This window comes from Crocodylus siamensis, chromosome 14 (genome assembly GCF_052110815.1).
Source record: "Crocodylus siamensis isolate JL-2025a chromosome 14, ASM5211081v1, whole genome shotgun sequence".
NCBI lineage: Eukaryota > Metazoa > Chordata > Crocodylia > Crocodylidae > Crocodylus > Crocodylus siamensis.
In genome coordinates, this window is record NC_143408.1 from 26,692,537 (window position 1) to 26,710,747 (window position 18,211).

The 18,211-nt window shown below is 55.0% G+C and overlaps 2 protein-coding genes across 8 annotated transcripts; both read left to right on the plus strand.

Moving 5' to 3' along the window:
- Positions 1 to 1,336: 1,336 nt before the first annotated feature.
- Positions 1,337 to 7,238, plus strand: LOC149853533 (nicotinamide N-methyltransferase-like). The gene is made up of 3 exons (XM_090027478.1): positions 1,337 to 2,284; positions 3,744 to 3,951; positions 6,651 to 7,238. The coding sequence occupies exons 1-3, from the start codon at positions 2,125 to 2,127 to the stop codon at positions 7,087 to 7,089; spliced, it is 807 nt and encodes a 268-aa protein (XP_089883604.1). The 5' UTR covers positions 1,337 to 2,124; the 3' UTR covers positions 7,090 to 7,238.
- A 400-nt stretch (positions 7,239 to 7,638) lies between these two features.
- Positions 7,639 to 18,075, plus strand: LOC149853534 (nicotinamide N-methyltransferase-like). Of its 7 annotated transcripts, none has more exons than XM_090027430.1 (5): positions 7,639 to 10,218; positions 10,501 to 10,555; positions 13,021 to 13,121; positions 14,581 to 14,788; positions 17,488 to 18,075. In XM_090027430.1, the coding sequence occupies exons 3-5, from the start codon at positions 13,109 to 13,111 to the stop codon at positions 17,924 to 17,926; spliced, it is 660 nt and encodes a 219-aa protein (XP_089883556.1). In that variant the 5' UTR covers positions 7,639 to 10,218; positions 10,501 to 10,555; positions 13,021 to 13,108; the 3' UTR covers positions 17,927 to 18,075. The 7 variants fall into 7 exon arrangements, with proteins under 7 accessions (XP_089883556.1, XP_089883557.1, XP_089883553.1 ...); XM_090027431.1 differs by having other exon boundaries at positions 7,639 to 8,532; XM_090027427.1 differs by having other exon boundaries at positions 7,640 to 10,218; positions 12,739 to 13,121.
- The last annotated feature ends 136 nt before the right edge of the window (positions 18,076 to 18,211 follow it).

An 18,211-nucleotide genomic window follows, 5' to 3' on the forward strand; every position in this document is an offset into this window, starting at 1 on the left:
AAGTTAAGGGGCTGTGACTTGGATGACTGCACAGTCCGGTGGGTGGAGAATTGGCTGGAGGGTCGCACCCAGAGAGTTGTGGTGGATGGGTCGGTTTCGACCTGGAGGGGTGTGGGCAGTGGGGTCCCGCAGGGCTCGGTCCTTGGACCGATACTCTTTAATGTCTTCATCAGCGACTTGGACGAGGGGGTGAAATGTACTCTGTCCAAGTTTGCAGATGACACTAAGCTATGGGGCAAAGTGGACACGCCGGAGGGCAGGGAGCAGCTGCAAGCAGACCTGGACAGGTTAGACAAGTGGGCAGAAAACAACAGAATGCAGTTCAACAAGGAGAAATGCAAAGTGCTGCATCTAGGGAGGAAAAATGTCCAGCACACCTACAGCCTAGGAAATGACCTGCTGGGTGGCACGGAAGTGGAAAGGGATCTTGGAGTCCTAGTAGACTCCAAGATGAACATGAGTCGGCAGTGTGACGAAACCATCAGAAAAGCCAATGGCACTTTATCGTGCATCAGCAGTTGCATGACAAATAGGTCCAAGGAGGTGATACTTCCCCTCTATCGGGCGCTGGTCAGACCGCAGCTGGAGTACTGCGTGCAATTCTGGGCGCCGCACTTCACGAAGGATGTGGATAACCTGGAGAGGGTCCAGAGAAGGGCCACTCGTATGGTTAAGGGCCTGCAGGCCAAGCCCTATGAGGAGAGATTAGAGAAACTGGACCTTTTCAGCCTCCGCAAGAGAAGGTTGAGAGGCGACCTGGTGGCTGCCTATAAGTTCGTCAGGGGGGCACAGAAGGGAATTGGTGAGTATTTATTCACCAAGGCGCCCCCGGGGGTTACAAGAAATAATGGCCACAAGCTGGAGGAGAGCAGATTTAGATTAGATATTAGGAGGAACTTCTTCACAGTTCGAGTGGCCAAGGTCTGGAACGGGCTCCCAAGGGAGGTGGTGCTCTCCCCTACCCTGGGGGTATTCAAGAGAAGGTTGGATGTGTATCTAGCTGGGGTAATGTAGGCCCAGCACTCTTTCCTGCTTATGCAGGGGGTCGGACTCGATGATCTATTGAGGTCCCTTCCGACCCTAGCATCTATGAATCTATGAATCTATGAATCCCACATGCCACTGCTTTCCTGACACACAGAGGGATCTGTAGGCCACTTCCATCCTCGAACACCCCCGCAGTAACAGCTTGCAGCCCCAGCATGCTGTTAGAGTAACACCTGTCTCATAGCCTCTGTACCCAGTCCTTAAGAAAGTTGCTGAAGCAGTTTTACAAGGGAATTGCTTGTAAATACTGTGTCCAGTTTTGGGACTCCCACTGCAGCAAGGATGTGGACAAGTTGGAGAGACTCCAATGATGGGCAACAAAAATGGTTGGGGGGGCTGGGGGACAGGACTGGTGAGGAGCGGCTAAGGGTTATTTACTCTGCAGAAGAGGGGGATTTGATAGCAACCTTCAGCTCCCTGCAGGGGGGCTGCACAGAGGATGGAGCTGGGCTGTTCTCAGTGGGGACAGACGACAGGACAAGGAGCAATGGGCTCATGTTGCAGCAAGGAAAGTTGAGATTGGATATTAGGAAAAACTCTCTCACAAGGAGGGTGATGAAGCACTGGAACAGGTTACCCAGAGAGGTGGGGGAATCTCCATCCTCGGAGGCTTTTAAGACCCAGCTAGACAAAGCCTTAGCTAGGATGATGTAGCTGGGGCTGGTCCTACTTTGAGCAGGGGGATGGACTAGGTGTGACCTCCTGAGGTCCCTTCCAACCCTCAGTTTCTATGACTGTATAGCTGTGAAACACACTGTCTCAGTCCTTTTTGCCCCTTAAGAAAATACAAACTTGGAAGCAATATATCCTGTGGGCGTATCTAGGATTGTAAGAGCAGTCACCACATCTTCCAGGGCCAAAGAAAGCCCGAGACCGCCCCAGTGTGTGCCTGGCAGCTTCAGCTCTGGGTTTCTCACCTCTGGTCTCTGCAAGCCTCTCAGTCCGAGAGGTCCAGCTTGAGAGCAGAAGGGCACGGACTGCAATCTGGCAGCATAGGAAAGGGTTACAATAGCGGAAGCAGAAGTTAGGAGTACAGCTGACCCAGAGGGCAGGACCCGATATTATTGCTTGTGCAAGATGGAGGCTCCAGCTAGCTTCACGGACGGAGAAGTTTATCAGATGGATTTCAACCCCAGGGTCTACTTGGAAACATATTACAGCCTCGGTGCAAGTCACTGCAAAGGAAACAAGGTCCTGACAGACAACCTGAGAAGCCTGTGTGAGATGTTCACTTTAAGTAAGTATCACACAGCACACTGCATCGTGTTCAGCAGGGATTCATTTCCTAGTCCTAGGAAAGCCCAATCCCTTGTTCTCTGAGCAAACACAAGTACCATCTCTAATGGGGAATTCAAAGCTGTATACAGTAGGAAGACCTGCAGCAGGGACCTGCAGCGGGAGCGGGGGGCGGGCACGTCTACATGTTCATTAATGCGCCTTAGATACTGTGCATTTATTTTAACACTTCTTTAATAAAGTACTAACTAAATGCACTAAAGTTACAGTGCGCTAGCACCAGCACATAGTTATTTAGTGATGCTTACTGCGCATTAGCCGAATAAGACTGTGTAGTAGACTAATAGCAAGTTTTTTGCCATGACAAGCTACTACCAGCGGAGGTGGTTCAAGCACCTACATTGAACACCTTCAAGAGTAAATTGGATGCTTATCTTGCTGGGATCCTCTGACCCCAGCTGACTTCCTGCCCTTTGGGCAGGGGGCTGGACTCGATGATCTCCCGAGGTCCCTTCCAGCCCTGATGTCTATGAAATCTATGAAATTAGGCTAATGTTCAGTAAGTGTCTTGTGTAGACACGCTTGGGAAGTGCCAAGGCATGTCTGGGGGGCATGGGAATATCCTCCCTCCCCATCTTGGTAGCAACAGCTGTGGGGCCAGGACAGCTCACCGTCTGCAGTGCTGCGCATCGCACTACCCGCTCCTCTCTGCAGCCATGGGCAGTATCTCAAAGTCTGTTAACCCCTCATGTGACTACGATGCCAACATATTGGCTACTTACTGGGCTTCACCCATGTCCACATGGGAGGCAGTCTCCATTCAAGAGAGGTGGCAATGGACTAGCAGGTGGTGCTGGCTCCAGCAATTAAACCTTTTACTCCCCCACCCCACCATCCCACAGGAAGGTACAAGTACCCCCTGCATCCTGTTCCTAAATGATTTTCCTTGAGCTTTCCCTTCCTAAGCTGAAAAATACAGCAGGCAGCTAAGCAGGTAAAGCCTGTCCTGCATCAGTCTGTGCAAAGTCCCGTGCTAAACTGCTTTAGGATAGATGAAGACTAACCCAACCCTGGTTAGAGGCCTGCCCAACGACCAGGGCCCCAGAGCACTGGGTGCTGTGCAAACACCCAGGAAGCGACTGTCCTGACCCCAGCTCTGTACAGTCAGAATAGACGGGACGGGCTCCTTATTCCCGCTGAGCATGCCTAAAATACCCCGAGGGGTACACTGATGCATCCCAAATCTTTCAGGGCCTCTGTGGCACATGGGAACCAAAGCCCTGCATCCTTGCTGAGACCTGAAAAGGCCAGCTCCCATCTGTGCAAAGGCTGGCATCGTGTCACTGCTGGAGCAGCATCCATTCAGTGCACCAGCCACGCGAGGCAGTGTGCAAACACGGTCAACCCTGTGATTGCCTTTCCGGTGCCAGGTAACACTGCTCCCCCCTGTTCCAACACAGGTGATGTGAAGGGTGACATCCTGATAGACATTGGCAGCGGCCCCACCATTTACCAGCTCCTTTCTGCCTGCAACAAGTTTAACGAGATCATCGTTTCCGACTATACGGACCGGAACCGCCAGGAGCTGGAGAAGTGGCTGAAGAAGGAGCCGGGAGCGTTTGACTGGACCCCGGTGGTGAAATACGCGTGTGAGCTGGAGGGACAGAGGTAGGAGGCTTGGCTACTGACACCCCCTTCAAGGGAAGGGGCCTTTCCCTCCTTTTTTGGAGGGAATGAGGATTTTTGGAGACTCAGTAGGCTAAAGGTGTCAATAGGAAATTAAAAGTATTTCATTTGATAAGGCAGCAACTGAGTTTAAGTGAGCCAAGGGAGTCCAGGACAATAAGAAGTCCTTGTTTAGGTATGTAGGAAGCAAAAGGAAAACACATGGAAATGTGGGACCTCTGCTTCACACCTCGGGACAGCTGGTAACGGGCACTCAGGAATAAACTGAACTCCTGAATGTCCACTTTGCTTTGGTGTTTCACCGGACCAAGGGGAAAGACAAGTGAGATACGGCTCATAGGGGCATGGTGGGATTTATGGCCTCCCCACTGCGCGTGCTGAGCCGGTGCAAAACCAGCTAGAAAAGCTAGACATGTAGAAGTCAGCAGGACCGCACGGACTTCCCCCGAGAGCGCGGGTGGAGCCGGCTGCAAAGCTCTTTCAGACATCGTGGCGCACAGGGGAGACCCCTGAGGATTGGAAGAGGGCCAGCATTGTGCCCGTCTTCAAGAAGGGGAAGAGGGAGGACCTGGGCAACTATAGGCCAATCAGCCTAACCTCCTTCCCAGGGAAAGTCCTGGAAAAACTCAGGCTGGGAGGGAGAAGCTGTGTGCGATAGGCTCCTGGAGGGTAAGATCCTGAACGACAGCCAGCACGGCTTCGTCACGGGCAGGTCTGGTCTCACCAAGCTCATCTCCTTCTACGACCAGGTCTCTCGCCACCTGGACGCGGGAGACAAGGTAGACATTATATACCTCGACTTCCAAAAGGCTTTTTTTCTAGTATCCCATGATATCCTTGTGGGAAAACTGGAAGATTGTGGGCTTAACTGCTTGACGGTTCAGTGGGTGGAAAACTGGCTCCGGAGTCAGGCCCAGAGAGTCCCCATGAATGGACGTGTCGTCCTGGTGCAAAGTGGGCAGTGGTGTCCCGCAGGGGTCCGTGCTCGGACCGGTGCTTTTCAACATCTTTATCGATGATTTGGATGTGGGGGTGAAAAGCTCGCTGGCCCAGTTTGCAGATGACACCAAGTTGTGGGGCGGCACGGTCACGCCAAAGGATAGGTTGCAGATACATGCGGACCTGGACAGGCTGGAGAGCTGGGCGGACCAGGACCGGATGAAGTCCAACACTCAGAAGTGTCAGGCGCTCCATCGGGGGGCAAACAATCCCCAACAGACCTCAGGCTCGGTGGTGACAATCAGACTTGCACCACAGCCGAAAGGGACCGAGGGGTAACGCTCGACCATCGCATGAACACGAGCCGGCAGCGCGATGCTGTGGCCCGCAGGGCAAACACCGCCCTGCCACCCGTACGATCAGGACCTTGCAAGATGAGCCGTACGAGGAGAGGCCGAGGGACTTGGGCCTCTTCAGCCTACAGAAGAGCAGGCTGAGAGGGGACTTGGTAGCGGCTTACTGCTATGTCAGGGGAGTACATCGAGGGCTCAGTGAACAGCTGTTCACCAGGGCACCCGGGGAAGACCAGGGGCAATGGGCACAAACTCCTGGAAGGCCGCATCAGGCTCAAGTCCAGGGAAAACTCCTCCACAGTCAGGGTGTCCAGACTGTGCAATAAACTCCCCCCCGGGGTGGTGCAGTCGCCTACCCTGGACATCTTCCAAAGGAGACTGGGCGGTCACCTCGCTGGGGTCACTCCTCTTTTCCTGCCTAGCGCAGGGGGCTGGACCCGATGACCTACCAGGTCCCTTTCAGCCCCTGACACTCTGTGAAAACCCTAGACCAGTGGTGTGCGGGTAGAAAATACTAGAACTTCTATTTATTATTATTTTTTATCTCATCCTTTTTTAATTTATATTTTTTGTGTATGTTTTATAATGTACATAATATATTAGTACAGTAGTACATGTATATAATTTATGAATAAATAAATATACATAGATTGGGGGTGCATGCTCAAAAATGTTTTACTGATAGGGGTGTGCAATCAAAAAAGTTTGGAGACCACTGCCCTAGACAACCGCACGCTGCGTATTTTTGCAATCGGTGCAACCTTTCTGGGTGATTCCAGCAGAGGGCTCGTGGGCCCTTCGTTCTGGCTAAGCTCTCAACAGCCTCCTCTCCCTGGCAGGAGAGGGCCGCCCAGCAGGACCTTTATCTCTGGCGCCTTGCAAAGGGCCACGATGTGAACACGGCAATGCAAACGGTAGGCGGGAACACAGCTGCAGCTACAGGCCGCAACTCCAGCAGGTTCTCCGTGCCGCCGGTGCTGACCAACTCAAGTAGCTTTACTCTAGTCGCTCTGGTCCTGGGGCGAAGCTAAATGCTTCGCGTGCTGGCATCTGAGCTGCACGGGAGCAGCTTCGGGGGGGTCTGCTGCACAGGGTGGCCTGGCTCCTCCGGTTTGCAGTGCAGATGCACCCCATGTCTCCCTCTGGGGACCCTGAGCCAGAGTTAGGGGCCTTCATCTGTCTGGGAACAAGTGCAGGTGCCTGGCCATGGCCTCAATGGCTTCTTGTGGCAGTAAGGTCTACAGCCTCATTGTGTATAACGGGGGAGACGAGCATCCCCTCGTCAAAGCGCTGCTTTCCAGTTTTATTGAATGTCCTCCCATTTCTATGCACACAAGCGTCTCGGCAGGCAGGTGACAGAGGTTTCATGTGCTCAATATTTCTCCCCAGGGAAAAGTGGGCTGAGAAGGAGGAGAAACTGAGGAAGAAAGTGAAGCAGGTTCTGAAGTGCGATGTGAGGAAACCCAACCCTCTGGCCCCCGTGACGCTGCCCCTGGCCGACTGCCTGCTCTCCACCCTGTGCTTGGAAGTTGCCTGCAAAGACCTGGGCACCTTTCGTGCAGCCGTGAAGAACATCAGCTCCCTGCTAAAGCCAGGGGGGCACTTCGTGACAGTGACGATGTTGAAAGAAACCTACTACGCGGTTGACCAGCACAGCTTCTCCTGCCTGTACCTGGACCAGGAGTCGGTGGAGGAAGCCATTAAAGATGCTGGGTTTGACATCAAGTTCATCAAGGAGGTTCAGGAATGTTCCCCAAACACCTTTGCAGACTCCAAAGCCTTGCTCAATGTGGTTGCATGCAAGCGGGGCCCTACACCAGCACAGTGAGGAGCCTTGCTCAGTATTGACACCAGCTTGACTCCTTATTTGTCTGCTCTGCGTCACACCTGGAAAGTGCTGACGTGCAGCATGGCGGGCGAGCCACTTTGGCCAAAAATTATGTTCTGCTTTTCAATAAAGTGAAGCTGGGAACCTCCGCCCCGCTTGAAAAGGTTATTTGGGGGCGGGGGGGGGGGGGCGGGGAGGCTGTCTCCTGCAGTGTTGGTGCCTTCAGAAACAAGAGAACTTTGTCATTAGTAACTAAAGGGGAGGTGAGCGGCGCCAGCTGTGCCTCGGGGCCCTGGGTCCCGGCGCGCAGTGCTTGCACCCCTCCCCAGGCTAAGCCCAGCGGCTGCCCCGTTGGGCGTGCAAGCTGCCGGCGCGCGTGCGCGAGCAGGGACCCGGCCAACGCCGCGGACGCTCTGCCGCCTGGAGACGTGCGGCGATTGGCTGGCAGGGATGACGTTCTGCGCGCCGATTGGTCCGCCAGGATCCTTGGCGGTCCCGTTGCGCGGGCAGGGGCAGGGGTGCGGCCTGAGGGGCCGGGCCATCCTCGCTCGCAAGATTTGGAGGGAACCCCACCCCCACCTTCTTTCTGTATTCTTTTGAAGAGGGAAAGAAAGAAATGAAACCCCGTGGTGCAGCGAGAGCGGAAAGAAACCGCGTGGGTTCCTCTGGAGAGTCGCGTTTTCCTGAGGAGCGTGGGGGGGAGGGGGGAAGTGGCGGTGACACTTGAAACGGCGGCGACGTGTGCCAATAAGTGTGGGCGCGCGTGCACAACACGTGCTAGAATCAACGCGGCCATCCCCGCAAGCAAAGGGGGGGATCGCTGCGGGTAGTTACAGATGAGGTTTGCGTCTCCACGCATCTTAACACGCCTCAAGACCGGTAGCACGGCTTTGCTGCGCATCCACACAGAGCGTACCCCCCGCACCCTCCCCAACACAAACGACAAAACCAAACCCGAAAAAAGCGTTCTCGGTGCTGCCCCCCTCGTGCTTCAAAGCGGCCCCCCGGCAGGGAGGACGGAAAACCCAAGAAAGGCGCGCTCCGCGCCGGCATCGCACCCACGGTCCACGCGCCACCGCGCAGAGCGAGGCGGCCCGCGCACGTGGCAGGCATGCCGCGGCCTCGTGGGCTAGAGCAGAGCGGCGCGGTCTGATTGGCTGTGGCGTTTCCCTCCCCGCCAATCAGGAGACGGCAGAATTCCTCCTGCCTTAGAGACAAGGCAGAATTCCTCGTGCCTTAGAGACAAGGTGACGAGGTGGCACTGAGGGGGACTGGCCCCCCCGGACTTCTCTATTGGTCCCCCCTCGGGGGCGGGGTCTCCAGAAAGAATAAAAGGCCGCGTGCCGAGCGCCGTCGGCGAGGGCACAGAAGAGCTGGTGGAGCTGGGCGGCGGGGGGGAGCGGTCACCCCGGGAGCGCCCTGAAGAGCCCAAGCCCGGACCAGGTAAGACCCAGTTGGGAGTTGCCTCCAGCCTCTGGAGGAGCATTGGGGGGCAGTAGTGGGGCTGCTGCTGGGGACCTACGGCCCCTCTGCAGGCCCGGGGCCGTGTCAGGTTGTGGGGAGTGACGTCCCGAGCCACGCGGGTGCCGCGCGGCTCGTAGTGCCTGTCAAGTACCGGTGACTCGGGGGTGGGCAGCGGCCGGGCTTGCATTGCATGTCTCCGGGCCTTCCCTTAAGGCATCATTTGAGGGACGGCGGGCGAGGTCCCGGGGCCTGGGCCGCAGTGTTTCCCTTAAGGTGTCATTTGGGGGGAGGGAGGCTGAGGTCCGTAGCCATTCCCGATGCCCCCTTAAGGTGTCATTTGGGGGGGCAGTGGGCAGGGTGGGTTTGTCTCTGCCCACAGTCCTCTCTTAAGGCGCCATTTGGGTAAGCAGCGGGGAGGGCCGGAGGGCCCCCGCAGTCCTCCCTTAAGGTGTCATTTGGGTGGGCAGCAGCAAGGTCCGTAGGCCTCTGTCGTCTTCCCTTAAGGTGCCATTTGGGTTGGCAGTGGGTAAGGTCCGCGCCTCCGTAGTTCTTCCTGAAGGCATCTTCAGGGCGGGGCAGAGGGCCCTGCCCGCGGCCCCTCCTTAAGGTGTCATTTGGGGCTGCAGCAGGCAAGGGCCTGGTGGTCTCCGCTGCCTGCTCTCGGGGTCATCTTGCCGAGCTGCGGTGTGGTGCTGCCCTGCTCGCAAAAGGGTCAAGCACTGACAGCCTGTCAGCCCCCCAGCCCGGGCTCGGTGTGGTGCTGCCTAGCTCTATGGGCGGTCAAGCACTGATGGGCACTTGAGGGGGCTTGTGCCCTCTCAAGACCATCGGGAAGCACGAGACTAATGGAGTTGACGGGGCCAGCGCTTCCTCCAGCGCTTTTTCATCTCCAAGTTCATCCTTCCCCGCTGCGCTGTTTCTCCTCTTTTCTTGTCACTTCACCTCCAAGTTTCCCCGCCCACTGCCCTCTTTCATTTCTGCAGTGGTCCTCTTGTGACCACTGTGTGCTGAGTGCCTCCGAGCTGCCCACCCGGGATGCTGAATCCCTTGCCTGAAAGGGATTAGTGGGAGACATCGCTCATCTTTGCGGTCCGGTTGCACCGGTTACCTGAAGCTTCAGCTGCGAATCACCTGAAGCAGGTCGTCTGCAGGGCTCAGCCCACGGGTTGCTGCCAGAAAGAAGCAGAGAAGATGATACAAAAGCAGGTGTGAGCTGGCCTGCTATTTAATGGACTAATAAAGTTGATCTGCCAGGTACCTCACTGGTGCCTGGTGCCTTTCACCTCCAAGTTCCTCCTCCCCCACTGCGCTGTTTCTCTAATCTGCTTTACTGTTACTTCACCTCCAAGTTTCCCCGCCCGCTGCCTTCTTCCATTTCTGCAGTGGTTCACTTGTAACCACTGCATGCTGAGTGCCTACGAGGCTGGCTGCCCAGGATGCCGAATCCCTTGCTAAAAAGGGATTGATGGAAGACGTCACTTGACTTGGCTCTCTGGGAATCGAGTGTTGGAGACTGGACCAGCAACCTGAGGCTGCAGCCCCAAATCCCACGAAACCGGTCCACTTTGGGGGTTAGTGTGCATCACCCCAGGAAGGACAGGCAGGCGAGCACCAGTGAGCTGACCGGGGGGGAAGAAAGCCGGGCCAACCTAACAGGAGGCAAAGGTAAGAGAATTTGGATGCAGGGAGTGTCCGCTGCACGGGTTCCATTGCTAAGTTACACACCTTGGTATTTGGGAGGTTTCGGATGTTCAGATTTCTTGTGCCCCTGGTCTGGGAGAAAGATCCAGGTAGCCTGCCTTTATTGTTGCTTATCTCACGCTACTTTGTGAGGCTGCCCATGGGTTATAGGGAAGGTTGCAGGTTTCCAGAGCATTAAGAGTTTAAGCTGCTAGATGTGTTCTCTGGCAATGTTCACTTACAGACCATCTTGGTCTCTTTTTGCAGGCCTCGGAAAAACCGGAGGGAGAAGCGGATGGGGAAGCAGTAGGGAAGAGGCAAGGTAGGAGAAAAGCCAGTCAGAGAAATGTGAAGGAAAGGGACTCTGGACAGAAGAGCCTTCCTGCCTTTAGGTCTTGATCATGTCTTAGCCAAATTTCAACTTTGTGAGCCTTTGGGCGAGCTCCCGGTAACTCAGAAATGAGTCTCTGCCCTTGATGCTGTTGCACTTTTGCAGCAGCCAGGTGGGAGGTAGACAGCCTTGTAATCAAAGTGCGTGTCACCACCACCATGTTTGTAAAGGCCATGGATCTGGTTAGCGGTCTTGCGCAGCACAGCCACCCTGTAATCGGGGTACAGGCCAGCTGTCAGACTTGGCTGCCAATGGCACAGCAACCCATAAGTGGGGTACGTGCTGCTTTCTAGCATGAGAAAGAATGTCCGTAGCGCTGGATGTCCTGTAACTGGGAATCAAAGTCCATGGCTATTCCCAGCCAGTCAGAGAGGTGCCCCTGTAAGCAGGGTGGGCATAGCCTCCTTCCACTGGGAGCAGAGAGCCGGAGCAGTCTGCAGCGTTGTGCCGCAGAACGGCCTTGCAGACCGGAGCCGAGGCTCGTGGGGTGACAGCCAACTCGTTAGAAGTAGAAGCTTGATGGCCTTCCCGTGGTCGGGGTTGAAGCCTGGCCTCCTCTCCGATCCCTGTGTCCAAGCACCTGCCCCTTTTCATGCATGTGTGTCTGACACTCCACATCTGGACCCCTGGGCCGCCCTGTAACAAGGTTGCGAGTCCCGTGCCCCTGTGGACCGCCCTGTAAGCAGGGCCCAGGTCTCTGCCTTTGGGGACAGCTCTGACCTTTCACTGGCCTGACAGCCCTCCCTGTAAACAGGGCTCTGGGCCTTTACCTTTCGCCCCCACCCGTGGACAGTGTGGCTACTCAGATGGACCACACCGTGTAAGGAGGGTGCGAGTCCCATGTCTCTTGGTGGAAGACTAGGTTCTGCAGAGCAGTGGACCACCCTGTAAGCAGGGTACAGGTCTCTGTGCCTTTGGGGACAGCTTTCTCCGTTGTCTGGCCTTATGGCCCTCCCTATAAACAGGACTCTGGGCCTTTCCCTTTTGCCTGCTGTGCACAGTCTGATGAGTCAGATGCGCTGCGCCCTGTAACGAGGGCTCAGGTCCTGTGCGTCCTGTTGCACAGGTAGGTTCTGCAGAGCTGTGGACTGCCCTGTAAGCAGGGTTCAGGTCATAATGTACCTTTAAGGACAGCTCTGGCCTTTCTCTGGGCTGACGGCCCTCCCTGTGGGCAGTGTGGCTAGTCAGATGGACTGTGCCCTGTAATGAGGGTGTGAGTCCCATGTCTCTTGATGGAGGGCTGACTTCTGCAGAGCTGCGGACCGCCCTGTAAGCAGGGCCCAGGTCTCTATGTGCCTTTGGGGACAGCTGTGTCCTTTGCCAGGCCTGACAGCCCTCCCTGTAAGCAGGGCTATGGGCCTCTAGCCCTTTTGCCTGCTGTGGGCAGTCTAACTAGGGCAGACGGACTGTGCCCTGTAACGAGGGTGCGAGTCCTGTGCACCCTGTTGCAGAGCTAGATTTTCCAGAGCTGCGGACCACCCTGTAAGCAGGGTCCAGGTCATAACGTGCCTCTGGGATCTGGTGACTCCCACTGCAGCAAGGATGTGGACAAGTTGGAGAGACTCCAATGATGGGCAACAAAAATGGTTGGGGGGGCTGGGGGACAGGACTGGTGAGGAGCGGCTAAGGGTTATTTACTCTGCAGAAGAGGGGGATTTGATAGCAACCTTCAGCTCCCTGCAGGGGGGCTGCACAGAGGATGGAGCTGGGCTGTTCTCAGTGGGGACAGACGACAGGACAAGGAGCAATGGGCTCATGTTGCAGCAAGGAAAGTTGAGATTGGATATTAGGAAAAACTCTCTCACAAGGAGGGTGATGAAGCACTGGAACAGGTTACCCAGAGAGGTGGGGGAATCTCCATCCTCGGAGGCTTTTAAGACCCAGCTAGACAAAGCCTTAGCTAGGATGATGTAGCTGGGGCTGGTCCTACTTTGAGCAGGGGGATGGACTAGGTGTGACCTCCTGAGGTCCCTTCCAACCCTCAGTTTCTATGACTGTATAGCTGTGAAACACACTGTCTCAGTCCTTTTTGCCCCTTAAGAAAATACAGACTTGGAAGCAATATATCCTGTGGGCGTATCTAGGATTGTAAGAGCAGTCACCACATCTTCCAGGGCCAAAGAAAGCCCGAGACCGCCCCAGTGTGTGCCTGGCAGCTTCAGCTCTGGGTTTCTCACCTCTGGTCTCTGCAAGCCTCTCAGTCCGAGAGGTCCAGCTTGAGAGCAGAAGGGCACGGACTGCAATCTGGCAGCATAGGAAAGGGTTACAATAGCGGAAGCAGAAGTTAGGAGTACAGCTGACCCAGAGGGCAGGACCCGATATTATTGCTTGTGCAAGATGGAGGCTCCAGCTAGCTTCACGGACGGAGAAGTTTATCAGATGGATTTCAACCCCAGGGTCTACTTGGAAACATATTACAGCCTCGGTGCAAGTCACTGCAAAGGAAACAAGGTCCTGACAGACAACCTGAGAAGCCTGTGTGAGATGTTCACTTTAAGTAAGTATCACACAGCACACTGCATCGTGTTCAGCAGGGATTCATTTCCTAGTCCTAGGAAAGCCCAATCCCTTGTTCTCTGAGCAAACACAAGTACCATCTCTAATGGGGAATTCAAAGCTGTATACAGTAGGAAGACCTGCAGCAGGGACCTGCAGCGGGAGCGGGGGGCGGGCACGTCTACATGTTCATTAATGCGCCTTAGATACTGTGCATTTATTTTAACACTTCTTTAATAAAGTACTAACTAAATGCACTAAAGTTACAGTGCGCTAGCACCAGCACATAGTTATTTAGTGACGCTTACTGCGCATTAGCCGAATAAGACTGTGTAGTAGACTAATAGCAAGTTTTTTGCCATGACAAGCTACTACCAGCGGAGGTGGTTCAAGCACCTACATTGAACACCTTCAAGAGTAAATTGGAGGCTTATCTTGCTGGGATCCTATGACCCCAGCTGACTTCCTGCCCTTTGGGCAGGGGGCTGGACTCGATGATCTCCCGAGGTCCCTTCCAGCCCTGATGTCTATGAAATCTATGAAATTAGGCTAATGTTCAGTAAGTGTCTTGTGTAGACACGCTTGGGAAGTGCCAAGGCATGTCTGGGGGGCATGGGAATATCCTCCCTCCCCATCTTGGTAGCAACAGCTGTGGGGCCAGGACAGCTCACCGTCTGCAGTGCTGCGCATCGCACTACCCGCTCCTCTCTGCAGCCATGGGCAGTATCTCAAAGTCTGTTAACCCCTCATGTGACTACGATGCCAACATATTGGCTACTTACTGGGCTTCACCCATGTCCACATGGGAGGCAGTCTCCATTCAAGAGAGGTGGCAATGGACTAGCAGGTGGTGCTGGCTCCAGCAATTAAACCTTTTACTCCCCCACCCCACCATCCCACAGGAAGGTACAAGTACCCCCTGCATCCTGTTCCTAAACGATTTTCCTTGAGCTTTCCCTTCCTAAGCTGAAAAATACAGCAGGCAGCTAAGCAGGTAAAGCCTGTCCTGCATCAGTCTGTGCAAAGTCCCGTGCTAAACTGCTTTAGGATAGATGAAGACTAACCCAACCCTGGTTAGAGGCCTGCCCAACGACCAGGGCCCCAGAGCACTGGGTGCTGTGCAAACACCCAGGAAGCGACTGTCCTGACCCCAGCTCTGTACAGTCAGAATAGACGGGACGGGCTCCTTATTCCCGCTGAGCATGCCTAAAATACCCCGAGGGGTACACTGATGCATCCCAAATCTTTCAGGGCCTCTGTGGCACATGGGAACCAAAGCCCTGCATCCTTGCTGAGACCTGAAAAGGCCAGCTCCCATCTGTGCAAAGGCTGGCATCGTGTCACTGCTGGAGCAGCATCCATTCAGTGCACCAGCCACGCGAGGCAGTGTGCAAACACGGTCAACCCTGTGATTGCCTTTCCGGTGCCAGGTAACACTGCTCCCCCCTGTTCCAACACAGGTGATGTGAAGGGTGACATCCTGATAGACATTGGCAGCGGCCCCACCATTTACCAGCTCCTTTCTGCCTGCAACAAGTTTAACGAGATCATCGTTTCCGACTATACGGACCGGAACCGCCAGGAGCTGGAGAAGTGGCTGAAGAAGGAGCCGGGAGCGTTTGACTGGACCCCGGTGGTGAAATACGCGTGTGAGCTGGAGGGACAGAGGTAGGAGGCTTGGCTACTGACACCCCCTTCAAGGGAAGGGGCCTTTCCCTCCTTTTTTGGAGGGAATGAGGATTTTTGGAGACTCAGTAGGCTAAAGGTGTCAATAGGAAATTAAAAGTATTTCATTTGATAAGGCAGCAACTGAGTTTAAGTGAGCCAAGGGAGTCCAGGACAATAAGAAGTCCTTGTTTAGGTATGTAGGAAGCAAAAGGAAAACACATGGAAATGTGGGACCTCTGCTTCACACCTCGGGACAGCTGGTAACGGGCACTCAGGAATAAACTGAACTCCTGAATGTCCACTTTGCTTTGGTGTTTCACCGGACCAAGGGGAAAGACAAGTGAGATACGGCTCATAGGGGCATGGTGGGATTTATGGCCTCCCCACTGCGCGTGCTGAGCCGGTGCAAAACCAGCTAGAAAAGCTAGACATGTAGAAGTCAGCAGGACCGCACGGACTTCCCCCGAGAGCGCGGGTGGAGCCGGCTGCAAAGCTCTTTCAGACATCGTGGCGCACAGGGGAGACCCCTGAGGATTGGAAGAGGGCCAGCATTGTGCCCGTCTTCAAGAAGGGGAAGAGGGAGGACCTGGGCAACTATAGGCCAATCAGCCTAACCTCCTTCCCAGGGAAAGTCCTGGAAAAACTCAGGCTGGGAGGGAGAAGCTGTGTGCGATAGGCTCGTGGAGGGTAAGATCCTGAACGACAGCCAGCACGGCTTCGTCACGGGCAGGTCTGGTCTTACCAAGCTCATCTCCTTCTACGACCAGGTCTCTCGCCACCTGGACGCGGGAGACAAGGTAGACATTATATACCTCGACTTCCAAAAGGCTTTTTTTCTAGTATCCCATGATATCCTTGTGGGAAAACTGGAAGATTGTGGGCTTAACTGCTTGACGGTTCAGTGGGTGGAAAACTGGCTCCGGAGTCAGGCCCAGAGAGTCCCCATGAATGGACGTGTCGTCCTGGTGCAAAGTGGGCAGTGGTGTCCCGCAGGGGTCCGTGCTCGGACCGGTGCTTTTCAACATCTTTATCGATGATTTGGATGTGGGGGTGAAAAGCTCGCTGGCCCAGTTTGCAGATGACACCAAGTTGTGGGGCGGCACGGTCACGCCAAAGGATAGGTTGCAGATACATGCGGACCTGGACAGGCTGGAGAGCTGGGCGGACCAGGACCGGATGAAGTCCAACACTCAGAAGTGTCAGGCGCTCCATCGGGGGGCAAACAATCCCCAACAGACCTCAGGCTCGGTGGTGACAATCAGACTTGCACCACAGCCGAAAGGGACCGAGGGGTAACGCTCGACCATCGCATGAACACGAGCCGGCAGCGCGATGCTGTGGCCCGCAGGGCAAACACCGCCCTGCCACCCGTACGATCAGGACCTTGCAAGATGAGCCGTACGAGGAGAGGCCGAGGGACTTGGGCCTCTTCAGCCTACAGAAGAGCAGGCTGAGAGGGGACTTGGTAGCGGCTTACTGCTATGTCAGGGGAGTACATCGAGGGCTCAGTGAACAGCTGTTCACCAGGGCACCCGGGGAAGACCAGGGGCAATGGGCACAAACTCCTGGAAGGCCGCATCAGGCTCAAGTCCAGGGAAAACTCCTCCACAGTCAGGGTGTCCAGACTGTGCAATAAACTCCCCCCCGGGGTGGTGCAGTCGCCTACCCTGGACATCTTCCAAAGGAGACTGGGCGGTCACCTCGCTGGGGTCACTCCTCTTTTCCTGCCTAGCGCAGGGGGCTGGACCCGATGACCTACCAGGTCCCTTTCAGCCCCTGACACTCTGTGAAAACCCTAGACCAGTGGTGTGCGGGTAGAAAATACTAGAACTTCTATTTATTATTATTTTTTATCTCATCCTTTTTTAATTTATATTTTTTGTGTATGTTTTATAATGTACATAATATATTAGTACAGTAGTACATGTATATAATTTATGAATAAATAAATATACATAGATTGGGGGTGCATGCTCAAAAATGTTTTACTGATAGGGGTGTGCAATCAAAAAAGTTTGGAGACCACTGCCCTAGACAACCGCACGCTGCGTATTTTTGCAATCGGTGCAACCTTTCTGGGTGATTCCAGCAGAGGGCTCGTGGGCCCTTCGTTCTGGCTAAGCTCTCAACAGCCTCCTCTCCCTGGCAGGAGAGGGCCGCCCAGCAGGACCTTTATCTCTGGCGCCTTGCAAAGGGCCACGATGTGAACACGGCAATGCAAACGGTAGGCGGGAACACAGCTGCAGCTACAGGCCGCAACTCCAGCAGGTTCTCCGTGCCGCCGGTGCTGACCAACTCAAGTAGCTTTACTCTAGTCGCTCTGGTCCTGGGGCGAAGCTAAATGCTTCGCGTGCTGGCATCTGAGCTGCACGGGAGCAGCTTCGGGGGGGTCTGCTGCACAGGGTGGCCTGGCTCCTCCGGTTTGCAGTGCAGATGCACCCCATGTCTCCCTCTGGGGACCCTGAGCCAGAGTTAGGGGCCTTCATCTGTCTGGGAACAAGTGCAGGTGCCTGGCCATGGCCTCAATGGCTTCTTGTGGCAGTAAGGTCTACAGCCTCATTGTGTATAACGGGGGAGACGAGCATCCCCTCGTCAAAGCGCTGCTTTCCAGTTTTATTGAATGTCCTCCCATTTCTATGCACACAAGCGTCTCGGCAGGCAGGTGACAGAGGTTTCATGTGCTCAATATTTCTCCCCAGGGAAAAGTGGGCTGAGAAGGAGGAGAAACTGAGGAAGAAAGTGAAGCAGGTTCTGAAGTGCGATGTGAGGAAACCCAACCCTCTGGCCCCCGTGACGCTGCCCCTGGCCGACTGCCTGCTCTCCACCCTGTGCTTGGAAGTTGCCTGCAAAGACCTGGGCACCTTTCGTGCAGCCGTGAAGAACATCAGCTCCCTGCTAAAGCCAGGGGGGCACTTCGTGACAGTGACGATGTTGAAAGAAACCTACTACGCGGTTGACCAGCACAGCTTCTCCTGCCTGTACCTGGACCAGGAGTCGGTGGAGGAAGCCATTAAAGATGCTGGGTTTGACATCAAGTTCATCAAGGAGGTTCAGGAATGTTCCCCAAACACCTTTGCAGACTCCAAAGCCTTGCTCAATGTGGTTGCATGCAAGCGGGGCCCTAAACCAGCACAGTGAGGAGCCTTGCTCAGTATTGACACCAGCTTGACTCCTTATTTGTCTGCTCTGCGTCACACCTGGAAAGTGCTGACGTGCAGCATGGCGGGCGAGCCACTTTGGCCAAAAATTATGTTCTGCTTTTCAATAAAGTGAAGCTGGGAACCTCCGCCCCGCTTGAAAAGGTTATTTGGGGGCGGGGGGGGGGGCGGGGAGGCTGTCTCCTGCAGTGTTGGTGCCTTCAGAAACAAGAGAACTTTGTCATTAGTAACTAAAGGGGAGGTGAGCGGCGCCAGCTGTGCCTCG

Bases quoted from the DNA above. Each gene is read 5' to 3' on its own strand.
- LOC149853533 (XM_090027478.1), top strand. From the start codon at position 2,125: ATGGAGGCTCCAGCTAGCTTCACGGACGGAGAAGTTTATCAGATGGAT. The intron at 2,285-3,743 runs GTAAGTATCACA...GTTCCAACACAG, and splicing joins GTGTGAGATGTTCACTTTAA to GTGATGTGAAGGGTGACATC. The intron at 3,952-6,650 runs GTAGGAGGCTTG...ATTTCTCCCCAG, and splicing joins TGTGAGCTGGAGGGACAGAG to GGAAAAGTGGGCTGAGAAGG.
- LOC149853534 (XM_090027424.1), top strand. From the start codon at position 12,962: ATGGAGGCTCCAGCTAGCTTCACGGACGGAGAAGTTTATCAGATGGAT. The intron at 13,122-14,580 runs GTAAGTATCACA...GTTCCAACACAG, and splicing joins GTGTGAGATGTTCACTTTAA to GTGATGTGAAGGGTGACATC. The intron at 14,789-17,487 runs GTAGGAGGCTTG...ATTTCTCCCCAG, and splicing joins TGTGAGCTGGAGGGACAGAG to GGAAAAGTGGGCTGAGAAGG.